Below are 20190 nucleotides of genomic sequence, written 5' to 3' on the forward strand. Positions count from 1 at the left end.
TCAACAAGTTTTCAAATCCAGTGACTTAATGGCACTTTTTTTTTTTTTTTGCATTTTATCTGAAGCCAAAGAATTTCTATAGCTTTCAAAAACTGAAGACAAAATGGTGAAGTATAGAAATCTTGAGAACCTTCTTGCATTGAAAACAAGTTTTAATCACAGAAGCAACACCAACAACAAACATACAGGAAGCTCCTGACCACAGACTTGAGGGCCACTACAAGGCCAAGGGTGAATTTGAGGGGTCACAAGTTCTACAGGGACATTTAACTGAGGGAGAAGGGGAAGAAGTGATAGTTCACATTCTTTGGACAACTTATTTAAGGGATTTAGGCCATCTAATTACCTTCTTTCATTCTTGCTAAAAATTGTCCTTCTAAATTCTAGGAAGCCATCAAAACTGTTTAAATGTTTAATGATTACTATAGCTAACATATTCACTTGCAGCAAGATTTATATTGTATGATTGTATTTTGTGAGTTATAAATATTGTATAGGACATTAGTATCCTTGCATGCCTCTTAAAACTATGAGCTTTGATTTTTAAATTTTAAATTATACGGGCTCATAGCTATGGTTCTTTATATTTATCAATTTTTGGTGGTGGTCGTGTCTGAATTTTTGATGCCAGATCCTTGGCTGAGGTTGCCCTAACTAAATACATTACTAAATAATACATTCCCCATATTACTATGGGGAATACAATCTATTTTGAAATAACACACTTCACACTACTTCTTGTAATTTTGAAGAACATAAAGGGGCCTGACAGTATACAATTTAGGATAAAATAATCGTTTTGTCCTGCTCCCCAAAACTTGTAATTCCAATTATTTGTTTCTCCTTTTTTGAAAAGGTAGTACCTATTGGTAAATATAGATTTTACATAACTGACAATTTTTTTTCATGTAACACAAAACAACCAGCTGAAAAAGGAAAAATTCACTTAGTTATTAGGTTTGTATAATATGAAGCAGAAACAAATTTTAGTAGCAGGAAGTATTTCTTTTAACTTTATTTGTATTAACTTCTTGTTATCTTGCCAACACCAAGAGTTGGGGTAACACTGATGGAATTTTAAAGAATAATGCAAATAACTTGGTTTGCATTGATTTCTCCTTCAGAAATACGGTGTGTTTTAAAAATTCTTAATGCCTATTTAATCCCTTTTGTTGGAGAAAATGAACTTAGTAGAAAAATTAATAAGAAATTGACTTAAAGTCAACACATCTCAAAATTCCTCTGGATTTTTCTGAAACATTAAGTGATATGTATGTAAATATATGTATGTACACACATACATATACACATATACGTTCCTGTGTGTGTAAATTTATATGTGTGTACATGCACACATACAGGCACACCTCCAAAAGGCTAATATATGGGATATGGCAGAGTAAGAGTACTGGGAGATTCATTTAGTTAACTGAATGCACAGAAACATTTTAGCTGTTGGCATCAATGTCATACATTAGCATAAGTCTCATAAAGATAAACTTGTTTTGCTTGTAACCATGTCTGTTGGTAGTACAGACTCACTTGTTCTGACCTTTCACATCACATTCTCCTGTTTTGCTTTATATATTCCTGCAGGGGATTTGAAAGTCACTTACTTTTAAAAGTCCAGAGACTGCGAAATAGAAGATTCCATTATTAAAAGCTCAAATCCTAAATCAACTTATTACAGTCTGAAAGGGATTTCATAGTTGAAGAGGGAATGCCAACAGGGATAATTTGTTTTTATAATGGTCCACCTTAACCTGTATGCTTACTTGTCTCAGAGCTGTAAGTTTCTTGCCTTATATATTAAGGTCATTCAAGAAAAGACAGTCATTTGTGAACATTTTGGGATGACACAAATGCCTATTGTTGCCATCAAGAATCCCGTCAAAAAAACAAATGAAAAAGCTGACATTTTCATACTCTAAGTAACACAGTCTGAAAAATTCAGATCACAAAAACATTGCAAATATCATGATGTTATACCTATTCCAAGACTTGACCTTTTGTGTTGCATGCATTTTTATCTCTATTTAGATATCTGAGTCACTGCTTATCAGGCGCTGAGAATGACAGAGGAACTAAGTAGCCTTATGGAACAGTTTAATTCTACACTGAATTTCAGATGTGAAAAATCACTGCGTGTTAGAAGCTTCATTATTAATAGCAGTCACCTTTCTAGAAAATTCAAGAATAAGGTAGTGAATCTTGAAAACATCTTGACTCAATTTCATTAAATTCATTACTCTCATGATTCTGTCAGGTAATCTTTGTCTGGTTTGAAATTAATAAAAAATAGGGAGAATATAAGTCAAGATACTATTTGGATATCTAAGAGTAATTTTCAAGAGTTGCTGGAATTTATTGCAGACTTATATTAACAGGGTTTTTTTTTAGAATTCTTTAAAAAATTTTTTTTAATGTTTATCTGTTTTTGAGAGAGAAACAGAGACAGAGTGCTAGTGGGAGAGGGACACAGAGAGAGGGAGACACAGAATCCAAAGCAGGCTCCAGGCTCTGAACTGTCAGCACAGAGCCGATGAGGAGCTCAAAGTCACAAACCACGAGATCATGACCTGAGCCGAAGTTGGACTGAACCATCCAGGAGCCTCTTTTAGAGTTCTTTAAGTCATTCTGCTATATTCTTCTTTAAATCAAGGAAAAATTTATGTACAAAATTTAAGTGCATAAATTAGGAACATATTTATGTAATTAACACGCAAGATGTAAAACATTTCCATCACTTCCAGAAATTCCCTTAACTTTTTCCAGTGAATCTCACTTCCTACAGGCACCCATTGTTCAGATTTTAATCATCATAGGTTAATTTTGCCAATTTTGAACTTCATATAAATGGAATCATATAGTATGGTTTTTTTTTGAGATTTATTGTTGTTTGTATTAGTCCATTTTTTATTGTTGTATAATATTCCACTGTATGACTATGCCATTATTTATTTATTCATTTCTATTTTGGATGCAAATTTGGACTGTTTCTAGTATAGGGCTATAATAAGTAATACTGTTATGACTATTCCACATTTGGTGGGCATAAGCACTAATTTATCCAAGTTATACACCTGTGGGTTGGCATGCTGGGTCATAGGGATATTAAGTCTTATGTTAGTTTCATTAAGTTTCATGGATGCTAGCCAGTAGTTTTCAGAGGAGTTGTAATTATTTATATTCCTACCAGCAATGTCTGATACTTCCCGTTGCTCCACATAATAAAAAACACTTAATATTTTCAATCCTTTTAACTTTGGTTATTATGGTGAGGATGTAGATGTATCTTACTGTGCTTTTAATGTGCAATCCTTTGATAAGCAATGATATTGAGTATACTTGTATGTATTTATTACCAATTTGTGTACTTTTTAACGAGGTGGCTGATCAAATTAGGCTGATTTTTTTTATTACTGATTTGTAGGAGTTTATGCAATTTGTGAACAAGCGCTTGGACAGATATTTGTAGTACAAATATTTTCTCTCACTCTATGGCTTGCCTTAATGGTATTTTTGGAAGAGAAGTGTTAAAATTCATTCTTGTCCACTTTACTACTTTTTTTTTTCGTTTTTAGGCAGTGCTTTACGTGTCTTTTCTAAGAAATATTTGGCTACCCCTAAGATTAGAGAGATATTCTCCTGAGCTTTCCTCTAGAAACTTCATAGGTTTAGGTTTTGTGTTAAGGCTGGAGTCAATCTTGAATTAATATTTATATATGGTATACGTAAGGGATAAAATTCCTTTTCTCCCATATATTTAATAGTATCAGTCTATTGCCATTTATAAACTTTCTTTTCACTGTTTAACTATCTTATTGCTTTTGTAGAAAATCAAATGATCGTATAAGTATGGGACTGTTTCTGGAATCACTATTCTATTTTATTGATCTATTTGCCTGACTCCATGTCAATAACACACTGCCTTGATGACTTTAACTTTCTACTAAGTCATGTGATAAGAAGGTGTAAATTTTCCAACTTTCTTAATCTTTTTCAAAATTGTTTTGATTATATTTAGATTCTTACATTTCCATGTCAATTTTAGGATCAGCTTTTCTTTCAACTACTACAAAGAAGTCTGTTAACAGTTTTTGATAAGGATTATGCTAGGTATATTAATCAATTTTTTGAATTGACATCTTTTAAAAAAATTTTTAATGTTTATTTATTTTGAGAGAGAGAGGGGACAGAGAGGCAGAGAGAGGGGGACAGAAGATCTGAAGCAGGTTCTATGCTGACAGCAGACAGACCAATATGGGGCTCAAACTCACAAACCATGAGATCATGACCTGAGCTGAAGTCAGATGCTTAACCAACTGAGGCACCCAGGTGCCCCTCATAGAATTGACATCTTAACAATATTAAATCTTTTAATCCATAACATGGTATATCTCTCAATCTACATAGACAGATCTTTAAAAATCTCTCAATATTCTGTGGTTTTCAGTGTTCAGGCATTATATGCATTTAATTAAATGTATTCCCAAATATTTTTTTTGTTTTTATGCTTTTATAAGTCATATTGTATCTAAATTTTTATTTTCAAGTTGTTTGTTGATAGTATACAGAACTACAATTGATCCTATAGCCCTGTTAAACTCATTTATCAGTTCCAGTAGCTTTTTATAGATTCCTTAAATTTCTATGTAGAAGCTCATATTTGTGCAAATAAAGACAGTTCTTTTTATTTTTATCCAATCTATTCTTTATTTTCTTTTATATATCGTAATGGCTAGAGCTTCAAATGCAATGTTGAAAGGAAGTGGTAAGAGCAGATACCTGGAACTTAGCATGAAAGTGTTATTTCCCCAGGAAATATTATGTAAGCTATAGACACCTTTTACCACAATGGGAGAGGTCCCCTACTCCTAGTTTGCAGAAAGTTTTGTAATTAGTGTCTTTTGAATTTTGTCAAATACTTTTTCTGCGTCTATTGAGATAATAGTAGGATTTTTTTCTTTTAGTATAGTAAATTATTTTAAATGATTTTTTACTTAAATCAACCCAAGTCATAATATGCACTCTTTTACTATATTGCTAGATTGGATTTGCTAATATTTAAAGAAATTTTCCACCTAGGTCCATGATAGATATGGGTGTATAATATCCTTTACTTGCAAAATCTTTGCCAGCTTTTGTCAGGGTTATAATGACAATTTTCCCTCTCGCTCTGTATTATGAAATAATCTGTGTGAGACTGGCATTATTTCTTTTTGAAAAGTTTGAGAGAACTCACCATCTCTCACTTGAATTGAGAACTGAAATAAGAATTAAGAATTGAAACCACCTAAGCCTGAATTTTTCTTCATGGGAAGAGTTTAAAATACAAATTCAGTGTTTAAAAATAGGTATATGGATATACAAATTACAATTTTTCTTATGTTTGTTTTGGTATTTTATATCTTTCAAGAATTTGACAATTTCTCCTAAGTTGTCAAATGTGTTAAAACATAAATTATGCCTAAAATTCCTTACCCTTTTGTTATATGTAGAGTCCATAATGAAAACTCCTCTTTTACTTATGATTTGTGTTTTTTTCTCTTTTTCTTTTTTAAAAACACTTTTTAAGTTTATTTATTTTCAGAGAGAAAGCAAGTGAGGGGGGCAGACAGAAAGAATCCCAAGCAGACTCCCGCTGTCAGCTCAGATCCCGATGCAGGGCTTGAACTCACAAACCACGAGATCATGACTTGAGCTGAAACCAAGAGTCAGACGCTTAACCAACTGAGCTACCAGGCACCCATGTTTTTTTCTCTTTTTAAACTTGCTAACAATCTTATTATTTTTTCTGAGAACAAACTGCTTTCCTTGTTAATTTTTGCTGTTGTTTTTCTTCTGTTTCATTAATTTCTGCTTTTATATTTTTACTTCCTTCCATCAACTTATTTTGGTTTTATTTCCCTAACTTCTTCAAATCATTGCTACAAGTACTGTTATTCTTTTCTAATATGAGCATTTAGAGCTATACAATTTCCTCTAAGCATTGCTTTAGCTGCATTCCACAGAACTTCACATATTGTGGTTTAATGATCATTTAAAATACTTAAAAATTTTGTCTTAACTTGAGCAAAGTCATTTTATCTCTTCATGTTTCTGTTCCTTTATTTATAATATGAGAAAATTGTTCTTAAAGATCTCTAAGTTCTCTTTAGATTTACCATTTTCTGACTAGTGTTTGGTTGAATACATGAAATTGTAATTTTTAATTGGCCATAACACACAGTTCTAGAACTGGATAAGTTTTAACATTTGTGTGTGTGTGTGTGTGTGTGTGTGTTTATCACAAAATGTATTAAAAATATTTTTAAGACTATTTTTAGTATGAAAATACTTAAATTTGGAAGATGCTACTGAGTAACTTTCTCTAGGACCATGCTATGCTATTTCAACGTGAAACCATATAGCATATTCATTGACAATGGGAAACAGAAAACAGAGTCATCCAAATATAGTAATGTATTTGGTCTTTATGTCTTCAGAATAGGTATAATGTCAATTGGCCCTTTCTTACTGTATTCTTTATAATTAAAACTGTAACTTTCTTGAGTTATTTGAATCATTGTAACAAATTGTCAGACCTGAGGAGGGTCATGGGAATCCTGAATTTATAACCAGTGGTCAGAAGGGCTGGTGTCCTGGGGCCCCACTTGATGTTGGCATCTGAACTAGAGCCACTCTTATGGAAGACTGAGCCTTCACCTTGTGGGGTCTGATGCTAACTCTGGGTGGTTAGCATCACGATTGTATTGTGGTACCTCAGGTCGGAGTGGACTATTTTAAAAAAAGTATACTTGTGGTAGAGACCACTGGCCATTCCCCATGGCTAGGCTTGTTTTTTCATATAATAATCCACTTTTTACAAAGCACACATCCATCTAACGCAAAACTGTATTTCTCAGTCTTCCTTGCAACTATGCATATATGACTAAGTTATAACCAACAAGATGGACGCAGCAGTGCTGTATTTTCTCCCCTTTCCCATTTTATGATGAAAGATATTTGATGTTTCTACTCTAACATTTTACCTCTTAACAGCAGACAACAATACTAATTTGTTTCTTTCTTTCTTTCCTAAGAGTGGCATCTGAGATCCAAGACTTGACTCTCTTTAAAATATATAGTATACTACGTAGGATTAGGAAATACTTTTATCTGAAAGATAAATAGTAAGTCACAAGCCCTGAATTCGGAACAAAAAAAGGTGCATGTCAATATGCATAGTTACTATTTCCAAAAACATGTGCACATAGTGTGAAAGAGGCACCTGTAGGAAAAACTCCTCCATCAGGGCCATGGTCCACCGGTGGTGCAGCTGCCAGGATTTGGCTGGGTGGCTGATGTCTGCTGCATGGAGAATCAGGGACATCGTTTTGGCTTTGTCAATCCTGTCATATCAAGGACATGTTCAAATTATTAGGGCAAAGTAACCAGTTATAGTCTTTTTAAAAAAAAATTATTTACTTTTTATTTTTTGAAAAAAATTTCAATGTTTATTTATTTGAAAGAGAGAGAGAGAGGGAGAGAGAGAGAGAGTATACACGCAAGGGAGGGGCAGAGAGAGAGGGAAACACATAATCTGAAACAGGCTCCAGGCTCTGAGCTGTCAGAACAGACCCCAACGCAAGGCTCGAACTTGGGAACGGCGAGATCATTATGTGAGCTGAAGCTGGACACATAACAAGCTGAGCCACCCAGGCGCCCCTAATTTTTATTTTTATTTTACAGAGAGAGCATAAGCGGGGGGGGGGGGGGGGTAGGGCAGCAGGACAGAGAGAGAGAGAGAGAGAGAGAGAGAGAGAGAGAGAGAGAATCTTAAGCAGGCTCCACACTCAACGTGTAGCCTGATGCAGGGCTAAATTCCACCACCCTGAGATCATGACCTGAGCCGAAACCAAGAGTCAGACACTTAACAGATTGAGCCACCCAGGTGCCCCAATATCAATTACAGTCTTTTCTGAATCTAAGCCCACCAAACTTTAACATTATGAAAGAAAATAACCTACCCTTCAGGCTGCTGCAAACTGTTTCTTATATTTTTAATTTGCTGGAAGTGACCTGACATGTCTGTAGACAAAACCATTTCAATCACTAGGTTCCGAAGATCCCTGTGGAGTCATCAAAAGAAGAAAGGTTTATTTGGCCCTTGATGATTCTCAAGTAAAACATTTCTTCAAATATTACTACTTAAGTTTTATTTTTCTTAATGTATATGAGCAAAAATATGCTACTTTTTAAATATAAAAGAGCTCGCAAACTTTGACTTTATTTCATCCTTTAACTCTAATGGCTTTAGGAAGTTCCCAGGAGAGCGATCTGTGAATGATGCTGTTTAACAACTCTCCTGCTTTCCCCACCCACACGTACAACCCTCCCCTACTCATAATTACTAAATATTGTTTTTATTTCTGAAAGTATCCTGACAAATCTAAAAAAAAATACTTTTATTTTACTTATTTTTTAAAGTTTATTTATTTATTTTGAGGAGGGGGTGGGGCAGAGAAAGGGAAGAGAATCCCAAGCAGGCTCCAGGCCCAGCCCAGTGCAGAGCCCAATGCAGGGCCAGATTACAACTAACTGAGATTGTGACCTGAGCCAAAATCAAGAGTTGGCCACTTAACTGATGGAGCCACCCCCGTGTTTCCCAAAATTAATTTTAAATGCAGTATTTGCTATTATTAAAACAACCACTATTTATTCAGGTAAGTCCTGAATAAGTAGTGTCCTAAGTAGTGTCCTAAGTAGTGTCCTAGTGTCCTAGTAGTGTCCTAAGTAGTGTCCCAATTAGTGTCCTAGGTGCTTTTATATAGGGGGTATTATTATTTCACACCAGAGGAGATTGGGGTTTTCCCAGTCACACAGGTAGCTGGTACAGGGCAGAGATGAGATTCAACACCAAGAGTTCCCACTCCTAAAGCTTACACTTAGACCACTTCACTGTGCCAACCTATCATCATAAGAACCCCAGAGAAGTCAAGATGCTAACGTGAGTGCAACTCTCTGTTTAAGCTTTTGGGACCCTGACACTACAACATATTGCAGACAGAGCTATTGAAAGTTTGATCAAATTTAAATCTGAGCTATAAATACAGTGACCATATCACAAAACCTATGCATGAATAACTCATTCTCACAGTAAGTTGGAAATAAGTTACCACAGGAAAGGCTTCATTGCTCAGTATAGATAGGTAGAAAAGTCACTTATACTGGAAATCATATTTTATTTTCATTCTGTGGCATGGCTACTGGAGTAAGCTAAATAAAAGGTGTGTGGTAAACTTGCATTATAATCTTGTGTCGAAGATATTTTACTTAAAGGTGGTATGACTGGATGCTTTTTTTTTTTTTTTTTTTTTTTAACAAAAGCATATTAGAGGTACTTGCTGAAAATTATGGGTCCTTAATTAAATTGCATTTTTCAGATGGGCACTGTGAGAAATCACTACGCTGATTACTGTTAATGATATTGAATAGCCTGCTTAGCATACTTGCTCCTAAATAGTAAAAGAAACTAAAGATAATGAAATTATTTTTAATACATTTTTTTTTCTCTGGAATTATGAAGAGACCCATATTACAATAGCAGCTGAACCAAAATATTCATTTTAACTAAGAAAAAATGAGATGAATGTTTTATGAAATCTTAAAATTTAGTACATTTTACTTTGTAAGTGATTAGTAAGTGCTAGATATTATCAGTAATCAGCTAATAATGTATCAGTAAACTAGGCAAAATAGTGCACAAGGTAATGTTACTTTATGAATCTTCCTTACCAAATTTTTAAATTATTTCATTTATGGTTACTAAAGTTAAATTAAGAAATAAATAGGTATGCAAACCAAAAACCTACACAGTTTTTAAAAGCTATCTATATTTTAATTTGTGGTAAAATATTATCAATTTTATACTAGCAAATATATCTTTTGTAGCTTTTAGAAACAGTGTTGTATCTATTAAATTCTACAATCTGTATGATATTATAGTATTAAAACAATTCTGTAAAACCATTCAATTAGGATGATTCTGAGAAGTTACTGTATAGAAATTTATAAAATATTATAGGAATAAATTATTAGAATACTAAAGATGCTGAAGAACAAAAATGTAATAGGAAAAAAATTACATTGAAATTGCAACAGAATCAACTTTGGGAAGGAAAAAGATTAATTTAAAGGAATAACAGTAAAAATTAATAATATAAATGTTACTTCTGGGAGTAATAATCACTGATAAAAATTAAATTAATACTCTAAATGAGTACTCTGCAAAAGAGAGTACATTTCTTGGACCTTAGCAAATACCTCCAAACTTATCTCCCTACTCCTACGTATACCCTTCTATTCTCCACATAGCCCACCAGTGGTAGCTTTAAAATCCCTTCACGATTAGATGGTGGCCTTCTTAGCTGGAAACACAACTGAGCTATTGTTTCCTGCAGAATAAAATGGAAGGCCCAAACTGGGTTCCCAAATTTCTCCCCCCCCCCACATCAGATCTGCTTCCAAGGTTGCAAAAGCGAGCCCATGTTTTATACAGCTTCAAAAGTGGCCTTGAAAAACCAGTGGCTTGAGTATTTGGAAAAGTAACCATCAGAAATTAGGGCTTGTTTTAAAAACCATTCATTCTTTAATTCATTCATTCATTCATTCATTCATTCATTTTGAGGCAGCTCTTCATCCCAAAGCATTTCTTTGAACATTTCTTTTTACCTTGATTTAAAGAAAAAAATTAAAAACCTGTGATATTTAAATGGGAACCTTTTCAGCTCACTAACTTTTAACAAAATCTTTGTTAAAGATAAGGCTTTTAAAAAAATAAGTAGGTCTCACTGAATAGTAGGGACATACATATTTGCACTAAATATCTCGATGTTTATCAGAAATTCATACTTAAGGGGCGCCTGGGTGGCGCAGTCGGTTAAGCGTCCGACTTCAGCCAGGTCACGATCTCGCGGTCCGTGAGTTCGAGCCCCGCGTCAGGCTCTGGGCTGATGGCTCCGAGCCTGGAGCCTGTTTCCGATTCTGTGTCTCCCTCTCTCTCTGCCCCTCCCCCGTTCATGCTCTGTCTCTCTCTGTCCCAAAAATAAATAAAAAATGTTGGAAAAAAAAAAATTTTAAGAAATTCATACTTAACCGGACACCCTTTATCTTTATTTGCTAAATCCAGCAGCCTTATAGTCAAATGAAGGTGTTGATGATGACCAAAGGTAGAAGGAGGAGGAAAAGTTACTCTGAGCAGTAGGGGTACATCTTGTTATCTCCCCCTACATGGCAACAAGTATCACCAATCCATGAATGTTTTTTGTTGTTGTTGTTTGTTTATCTTAAGCAGATGGATGCCCTGAAGAAAAGGTAAGATTTCCCTCTGCATCTGGGTGATTTTACCATATTATGTTTGTAATTTTTTCCTTCAAACAATGAATTTTTTTTAAAAAAAGCTAAACTCCACATATAGAAAAATAATATAGGAAGGAATCCATATTACACTACAATTTTGAATTTATTTAGGACCACATATTGGTATAATTAAGCAGAGCTCCATTCAAGAGAGTACATAATTACTCTCTGGAAGTATTTGTTGTGTGGTGTGTGGTCTTATGGGTTGGCTATGATGGAAACAGATGCTGAATTAGCCTGGAAAATAGTTTAAGTCCCACCAGCAGAGACTGGCTCCTGGAAGTCTTCTAGGTACTAATCCTTCTTAGAGTCATCTAGTCAAAGGGAATTTTTATAACATGAATAAAAGATTGATTTTCATCCATTTTCTTCACTTTAAATCACATCACTTAACTGTTTCCTGAAATTAAATTTTCTCTAGGCTTCCTCTGAAACTCACCTCCAGTCATCTTTGGATAAATTTATCAAAACATTCATTTCTTCTTCTTGCATAAGCCGATAAGCTGCACTCACATGGTGATTCTCAAGGACTGAGCGATCATTATATAAAAGGGCAACATCTGACCTGATAATTAAAAACAAAATGTAAAGTACAGGATTCTTTAAATTTCATGAGTGTTGAATAAGAATACTCAAGTCACAAGATATCTATCTCATCAGTAAAGTTGATCTATTTGTCTATTCTTTTACCATTACCACACTATCTTGACTACTGTAGCTTTGTAGTGAGTCTTGAAGTTAGATAGTGTCAATTCTCCAACGTTGTTCTTCTCCCTCAGTAACGTATTGGCTATTCTGGTTCTTTTGCCTTTCCATATAAACTTTAACTCTGTTTGTCAATATTCACAAAATAACTTTCTGGGAGTTTGGTATTGCATTGAATCTGTAAATCAAATTGAGAAGAACTGACATCTTGACAATACTGAATTTTCCTACCATGAACATGGAATATCTCTCCATTGATTTAGTTCTTCTTTGAATTCTGTCATCAGGTTTTATAGTTTTCCTGGTATATATCTTATCCATATTTTGTTAGATTTACACCTAAGTATTTCATTTGTTTGGAATTTCAATTTTTTGATGTTAATATAAATGATATTGTGATTTTAATTTCAAATTCCACTTGTTCATTGCTGGTATACAGGAAAATAGCTGAATTTTGTGTGTTAACCCTATATCCTGCAAAGTTTCTATAATTGCTTGTTAGTTCTATCAGTTTTTTCATCAATTCTTTTGGATTTTCTATATAAACTATCATGTCACTTGTGAACAAAGACAGTTTTATGCCATCTTTCCCAATCTCTATACCTTTTGTTTCCTTTTCTTATCTTATTGCATTAAGTAGGACTTCCACTGTGATATTAAAAAAAAAAAAATAGTGAGAAGGAACATCCTTGCCTTGTTCCTGATCTTAGTGGAAAAACTTCGTTTCTCACTGTGAAGTGTGCTATTAGTTGTCAAGTTTTTGTAGACATTCTTCATCAAGTTGAGGAAAGTCTCCTATATTCCTAGTTTACTGAGCATTTTTATCATGAATGGAGTTGGATTTTGTCAAATGCCTTTTCTGCATCTTGATATCATCATGTGTTTTTGTTCTTTAGCATGTTGATATGATGATTACCTTAACTGATTTTTGAATGTTCAGCTTGGGACTAAATCCCACTTGGTTATAGTGTTTCATTTCCTTTTAATTATCATAGTTTGAAAATATTATGCCTTTTCCTTTAAATTTGTAATCCAGATACCTGTGATTTAATTTAGATATGCCAAACAAAGGGAAAAAAATTACTTGACATTTTCATTCAATCTGAATGAATCAACCCTCTGTTGATGAATCAACCCATTCCAGATAGTTGATTACCCACTATTTCCTATTAGCTTGGACTAAAATTACTTTGGGTGGGGGATGGAGGATGGAGGGGATAATATAAATCATTTGGTCTATTTATGATTCTAGGTTTTTTTTCTCCCATATAATGTTGCAATTCAATTTGAATATTTTGATCCCATAGCATTAAATTAACTGAGAAAATCATTTTTTAAACAAAATGTATGTTTCACCACCAATTTATAATGAACATTTTAAAATAATGAATTCATCAAGGGAAGTTTTCTTTTGTTTTTCACCTGTCCATATTTTCACATCATTTTATCATATCACTTGATCAAATAAACTATTTCAAGTTGCATTGTTGAAGTTAGTATTCTAGCATAAAGTTTGAAATATTCCAAGCATTCTCACATCTGTATAATGGAGCTCTGGTTGCTTATTCTTCTATCTTCTTAGGTTGCCAGATCATTTTGCAAGTGTGGAATGGAAGCAGAACCACTATGTTCAATGAATTAAAATGGTAAATCCATGTATATAAGTTGGCAAGTTGGAAGTAGGCAGCAAAAATAGCAAAAGGAAAGTCAATCTAAAACCTGTACAACTTTGCCTCCACTTTCCCCAATGCCCAGAGTCTTCATTTTTCATTCCTTCTGGTAGGGATATACTTTTGTCTTACTAAGCCTAAGACTTACTGTTTGTTTCAGGCTTTTCAGTCAGTAGTACTGATTATAGCACTCACCACTGAATGTTTACCAAAAAAAAATAGGTGAGGATAAATAAAAGAAAGAACTAAAGAAACCTGGTTTTTGTTGTAAGTTACCTATTCGAGATTTGTATCTAATAATCTACCAGATAAACCAAGCTTAATTATTAATCCAGCATAGGGAAAATGACCTATTAAGAAGAACAATTACGTATCTTCTGTTTCTAGACTATCATAGAAGTAGAAAAACATATGTAATTAGCTAATAGTACATAACTTCAAAATAGTTTTAATTTCAACCATGGCCTAAAAATTCCTTAACTGATAATCATAACTCAATATACAGAAAAGTACACCTGCAATCCTTATTTAAAAGATAATTAAATATATGTTTCCAATCTCTAGAATTTCACTCAGATTATGGGAAAAACTGACTTGTAAATCACATATCATTTGTGTCATATGGCCTCAAATCTAGCCATGACAGTGTTATTACATGATATAGCTCCAAGTAATACTGTCTTCTACTTTCAGCATCAAGCAAAAATGTATTTTTGAACCAGATTTAATTGTAAGAAACTATTATGATTTTGTCTCATAAATCAACAGGATTCTGAGAATACCGCACTGTCTTAATGTTTGAGATGGTCTTTGACTGCTAAGAAAAGAACAACTCTAAGCAACATTCAGTATCCATAGTAACATGTAGCTCAGTATTTTCACAAAAAAATTATTTTTATTTATTTACACTTTCAAGGATTTCATGTATTTTAATGTGTGTATTGAACTCAAATTTAGCACTGCACTATGTTCTAAATTATTTTTCACTTTTCATTACCCAGTATAGAGTTTTCCAAATTAGAAAAGCATTTTAAATTCAAGTAAAAATGAATAATATAAAATACAATAGAATTATTGATATTAGTAACATAAGACCTTATTTTTTCTTGGACAAAATATAAAGGCAACAGAGTTTTAAAAGCACACTATATTGTTAGATTTGTGGTCATTACAACTTTTTATTCATAGAATTTTCAAGTTCTTGTATAATTAATCCTTTAAATTGATCCTGATAAGCAATTTATAACAAAATAAACAAAATACTAGACCTTTTCTCTCCTTTATATACAATTTCTTAATGTAAAATTGGGGGGAAAAAAAGAACTCTTCTTCCTCCTCCCTCTCCTCTTCCTTTACTCTTTTTCTTCTCCTCCTTCCCTTCTTCCTTCTCTTCCACCACCTCCTTCTTTTTCTCCATTTCCTTATCCTTCTCTGCAGTCCAAAGTATAAGTAAGTTAGGACTCTTCCTCCAGTTGTAAATGGATGGTAAAGGAGAAAGCTAGAAGAGACAGCCTGACACTGCTGCTGGAGAAGGCCAGTCCATTGCCTTCACTTTTCAAAGTAGAAACAAGAAGTGTTCATTGGTAACAAATCTCTCACTCCTTTTCTCCTAAAACTATTGCCCTATACAGGGCTCAGTTCAGTAATGAGCTATCTTTAATTAAAATCTCACTCATTATGGATTCAGGGGACGTGGAAGAGTCGTTGACAAGAAAAAATGATCTGCACAGTCTACCTTTGCTCTGATGTTCAGCACAAAAATGGAACAACTCTCTCCACTCTGCAATGTGTAGGTTATTAACACCCCCTTCCACATGACCTGACCTCAATGTCTCTTTTTTCCCTTCTTGTTCTGCCAATCTTAGGGACTCTGGGTTTACACAGAATGCCTTCTTCAATATTTCACTGTATTTCAACTCTCCCTCTGTGTCCATCAAGGGACCACGTTTTCTAAGCCCATCCCATTTCAGGCTATAGAAGACTGGAACTATCATGCATCTGCCTCTGGCCATGGGATCAGAGTTGTAGGAAGAGGCTAGATTGAGAGTATCCCTCTTCTCAGCTTCTGCATTCTGCTACTGCCATCAGCTGACTATGTGTACATAGATAGATCATTTCACCTCTTGAGGTTTTTTTTCTCTGCTTAGGTTGTGAGACTTTGACCAGATGATCCATAATGTGGCTTTCTGTCACTTAGTCACTTGAGGCACTAAAAATGTCTAATATTTCAATAAAATGTTCCTATGCTCCCCACATTGAAAAATAATTTCCTATAGCTGCAAAATCAGGTGTTAACAATATTGCTATTAAAAAACAAATGAACAGACCACACAAAAACCTGCACATAAATGTTTATAGCCTCTTTATTTATAACCTTTATTCAAAAATTTGGAAGTAACCAAGATATCTGTCAATTGGTGAATAAGGAGAGAACCTTTGCCACATGCATACAATGTAATGTTTGTTGTTCACCAGTGAAAAGAAATGAGCGATATATAGCACAAAGACTACGCCAGAATATGTACTATGGACTTTTAGTGAATAATAATTACAAATAATATTTCATTAATTATAACAAATGTACCATACTGATGCAAGATGTTAACAATAGGGGAAGCTGTAGGGTGGGGAAAGAGTACATGGTAACTATGTACTTTTCAGTTTTTCTGAGAATCTAAAGCTGCTCTAAGAAATAAAGTCTATTAATTTAAAAAACGAAAAAGTAAAAAATAAATTTAATTTTCCCTCAACAAGAATAGACAGGTCTACAGTAGTTCCAGAGAAACATCAGTCTGTCAATGTACATCTCCATCTCAAGCATATTTGACTAGTAAAAGACAGAGAAATTTCAGGATCCAATGTATAGAAAGCGAATTGGATCATGATGGGTCCTAGACACGTTCTGCCTCCCAGGCACTGAGATCTCTGTGCAACCAAAAGAGCAGAGAGCACCTTTCTGTTACGAACTGAATTATTTCCCTCCCAAATCCTTATGTTGATGTACTCACCCTTTGTACCTTAGAATGGGACTGTATATGGAGATAGGCTTTTAAAGAGGTAATTAAAGTTAAATGAGGTCATAAGGGTGAGGCCTAACCAATATGGCGGTATTTTTCTTATAGGAAGAGAAAGAGATACCAGGAATGTGTACCCACAGAAAAAAAGCCATGTGAACACAGTGAAAGAGCAGCCATCTGCAAGCCAACGAGAGGGGTTTCAGCAGAAACCAAACCTGCTGACATTTCTTGGACTTCTAGACTCCAAAACTGTGAGAAAATTTGTTATTTAAACCACCCAATCTTTGATTTTGTGATGATAAATATATCTCCACTCTGGTATTTTGATTCTAATAACTGCCATTATTACCATCACTAAAAAATACCATTTTCTAATTATTTTAAGCTTAGAACTTCATGCTAACCTGGAAATACAGTTTCTTTGATTTTTTTTCAGAAGTACAATTTTATTACTTTCAAATACATAATGATACTAAACTGATGCCTTAAACAATATGTTGTAAGATTTGTCTCAGTGAGCAGATGTCTGACTTGTGTGATAGTTCAGAATATTATTTCTGGGCAGAAAGAAGTTGTATGACACATTTTTACATTCTCTAAATTGCTAAATATGTCAGCAAATATTTGTACAATTTTCTTGATAAATAAAAATCGTTTGTTAGCTTAAGAAATTTTGCTAAAATCTATTAAAACTATTCTTATTAGACATATTCGCTGTTATTTTTAAATTTTCTTAAAAATAAGTAATATGTGGAAAATAAATTTCAAGTTTTAATTAAAAGTTAATACTTTATATAACTTACCTGGTCTGAATGTGAAAGTTGTTTGTGGTTCCTGTATGCTCATAATCATGAATGGCAGCAGCAAAGACCATTGCTAAAATTTCCAGTTCAGTGAGCCAGTGCTAGTAAATTAAAGAAAGATACCATGGTATTTAGAAAGCAGAGCCATCTTGTATTTCTACAAAAGAGATTTTTCAGTGCATCCAGTATAAGTAGTCATATATATATATTAAATTATTTTTATTGATCTTAAAATACTTTTTTCCCTTATTTCACATACATTAATTGCATAATGGATGCTTCATGAAGTCAATGATTGTTTCATGGCTTGTAAATTCAAAAAGAGACATTATAATGTTCCTTGCTAATCAGAAAAGGAGTAATTTTCTATGATTTAAAAGGTGAACCCTCACTAGGTTTTTGAATTCAAAGGGGTTTGTTGCTAATTAAAATTAGCAATTTGGGTTCTCATGAAATCAGTTATAGTGTAGTGATTTCTTTTAGTTTAGTAATTTTTAACATATAGCCCATATATCATTGAAATGTTTTTAGCTCAACTTTTGTAGAAGCCTCTTCTATCAGGAAATTTCCTAAGAGTTGAAAATATTCACTTTTCTCATTAGAGAAACTGAACTTTGTTTTTATATTTAAAAATTTGGAAGAGTTTCTAAGAATTTACTAAATTTGCTCTTCATAGCACACATACTCTTGACTGTGCATATAAGTTAGTAATAAAAGAGAGAATAAATGTTTCATATAAAATCCAGACCACCTGCTTCAATATACATTGATCGTTCTGTTATCCATTGGACGGTTTAACAAATTTCTCTGCTATTATAAGCCTACTTTGGTAATTTGATAGTTTATTCATCGCTGACATTTAACGTAACAGTTTTACTCCTCTATTATGGTAACCACATGTGACCACTTAAACTGAAAATAAATATAATTAAATAAAATTAAGCTCATTTTCCCAGTCACAGAAACCAAATTTTAGCTGCTTCATAGTCACATGTAGCAAGTAGTTACCAGATGGAACAGTGCAGTGTTCCTATCATCGCAGACAGTTCTATTAGATAGAACCACCAGTAGGTGGTACTTGATGGTAGTAATGGAGGATCCAAATGATATGGAGCTTGCTCTTAGTAGTCTCATTCCATATACTTGAAACAATTAAATTGTACAAAGCAACAGAAAAATATAATGTAAACTACATGCATACTTGATAAAAGATCACAGTTTGAAGTACAAAGAGCAGATTGAATGTCTATTTGATGGCAGTGATCTTGAAAGAAGGATGGACAAAGATTAGTATCTAAATGCAGTGTTAGGAACAGAGAGATTCTAAATAGAGCAAATGCAGAATGAGAGTGTAGAGGCTGATATGAAAGTCGAATTGCCAATTGTGTTGGAAAGTCAAGTGGAATGAGAATGGAAAGAGAGTGCAGCTTATGGGAAGAGTTGATAGACTACTTTGATTAGAGCTGATGAATTTGGATTTTGTATAAAATGCAAGAGGGAGCCATTGTAGGTCCATGACTCAGGAATGAGAGGTGACAACTGGTGAATTTCATAATTGACAAAGGCATGATCTTATTAATCTTTGCTCCCCTTCACATAACCTATCATGGTAATTGGCACATAGTAGGAACTTAATATTTGTCTGTTGACTTGAATTTCACCAGTTTCGTATTAGGAGGAGGTAGTAAGGAATAGTTGAAAGAGATTGTGGAATCAGACAATTTCTGGTTTTAAATCTTTGTCAATCATTAGGCAAACAAGTTATTTACCCTCTCAGCCAGAGCTCTCATGAAAATAGAATTAGTGATCATTCCCTGTGGAATTTTAAAAGAAGTTTATGTATTAAGTTAATGTATTCGCTGTACTTTTTCACAAATCTTGTCATATAGTAAAATACAGAACAGATGCCATTTTCCTGAACTTATTACCTTAAATGCACTGTAGAAGGCATTGAGTCTGGGAAATAATAGTGAGCTAACATATCTTTAGTGATTGCAATTCAAGAATAAATAGTCTCACAGCTGGATGACTGAAGCAGAAATGATTTTCAGAACCAAAGGGAGTTGATATAGCTAGCTATTCTGTGTTTATGGGTGCATTTAATTGTGAGTCATTAAAAGGAAGAATGGGCTGTATTATAAACTGAAGTAAGACTGGGCCTCCAATGTCCCCAGCGAGACCGTGGAATTAAACACCATGAAATGAATAGCAAGCAACTAAAGTTAAACCAGTTCTTGAGCCCCCAGAAACCCATTGTTTTATAAAAAAAATTATTCCTAGAAAAAAGTCACCTGTTTTCTTAAGTATTTCCTATTGATTATATTTAAGATTTATATATTTAACTGTGATTTTAAAAAAGTAACATTCAATATCTATAATAACATAGAATATGAAGTTGCAATTATACAAAAATACAATTAGGGCAGCAGAGATAAATTTTAATTATAGATTATCTCATAAGTATTTAAAATTATTATCTTCCTAGCTGTCAAAATTGATTATACTTATTTCCTGTTTTTAGTCTCATTATTCTCTGCTTCCCATAAATAGTACTTCTTCCATGAATCTCTCTTATTTATTGCCACATTATAG

The 20190-nt window shown here is 33.6% G+C and overlaps 1 protein-coding gene across 14 annotated transcripts in view; it reads right to left on the bottom strand.

The window, feature by feature from the left end:
• Positions 1 to 20190, bottom strand: part of PDE1A (phosphodiesterase 1A) — a 329446-nt gene that overhangs the window by 38497 nt on the left and 270759 nt on the right. For all 14 annotated transcript variants that reach the window (XM_042949318.1, XM_042949319.1, XM_042949325.1 and 11 more), the window contains 4 exons: positions 17599 to 17699; positions 11843 to 11968; positions 8013 to 8114; positions 7274 to 7394 (listed from right to left, as the gene is read on the bottom strand). In XM_042949318.1, the coding sequence (XP_042805252.1) occupies positions 7274 to 7394; positions 8013 to 8114; positions 11843 to 11968; positions 17599 to 17699 (450 nt within the window). The remainder of the gene's footprint in view (positions 1 to 7273; positions 7395 to 8012; positions 8115 to 11842; positions 11969 to 17598; positions 17700 to 20190) is intronic.

Source organism: Panthera leo, chromosome C1, assembly GCF_018350215.1.
Source record: "Panthera leo isolate Ple1 chromosome C1, P.leo_Ple1_pat1.1, whole genome shotgun sequence".
NCBI classification, from domain to species: Eukaryota; Metazoa; Chordata; class Mammalia; order Carnivora; family Felidae; genus Panthera; species Panthera leo.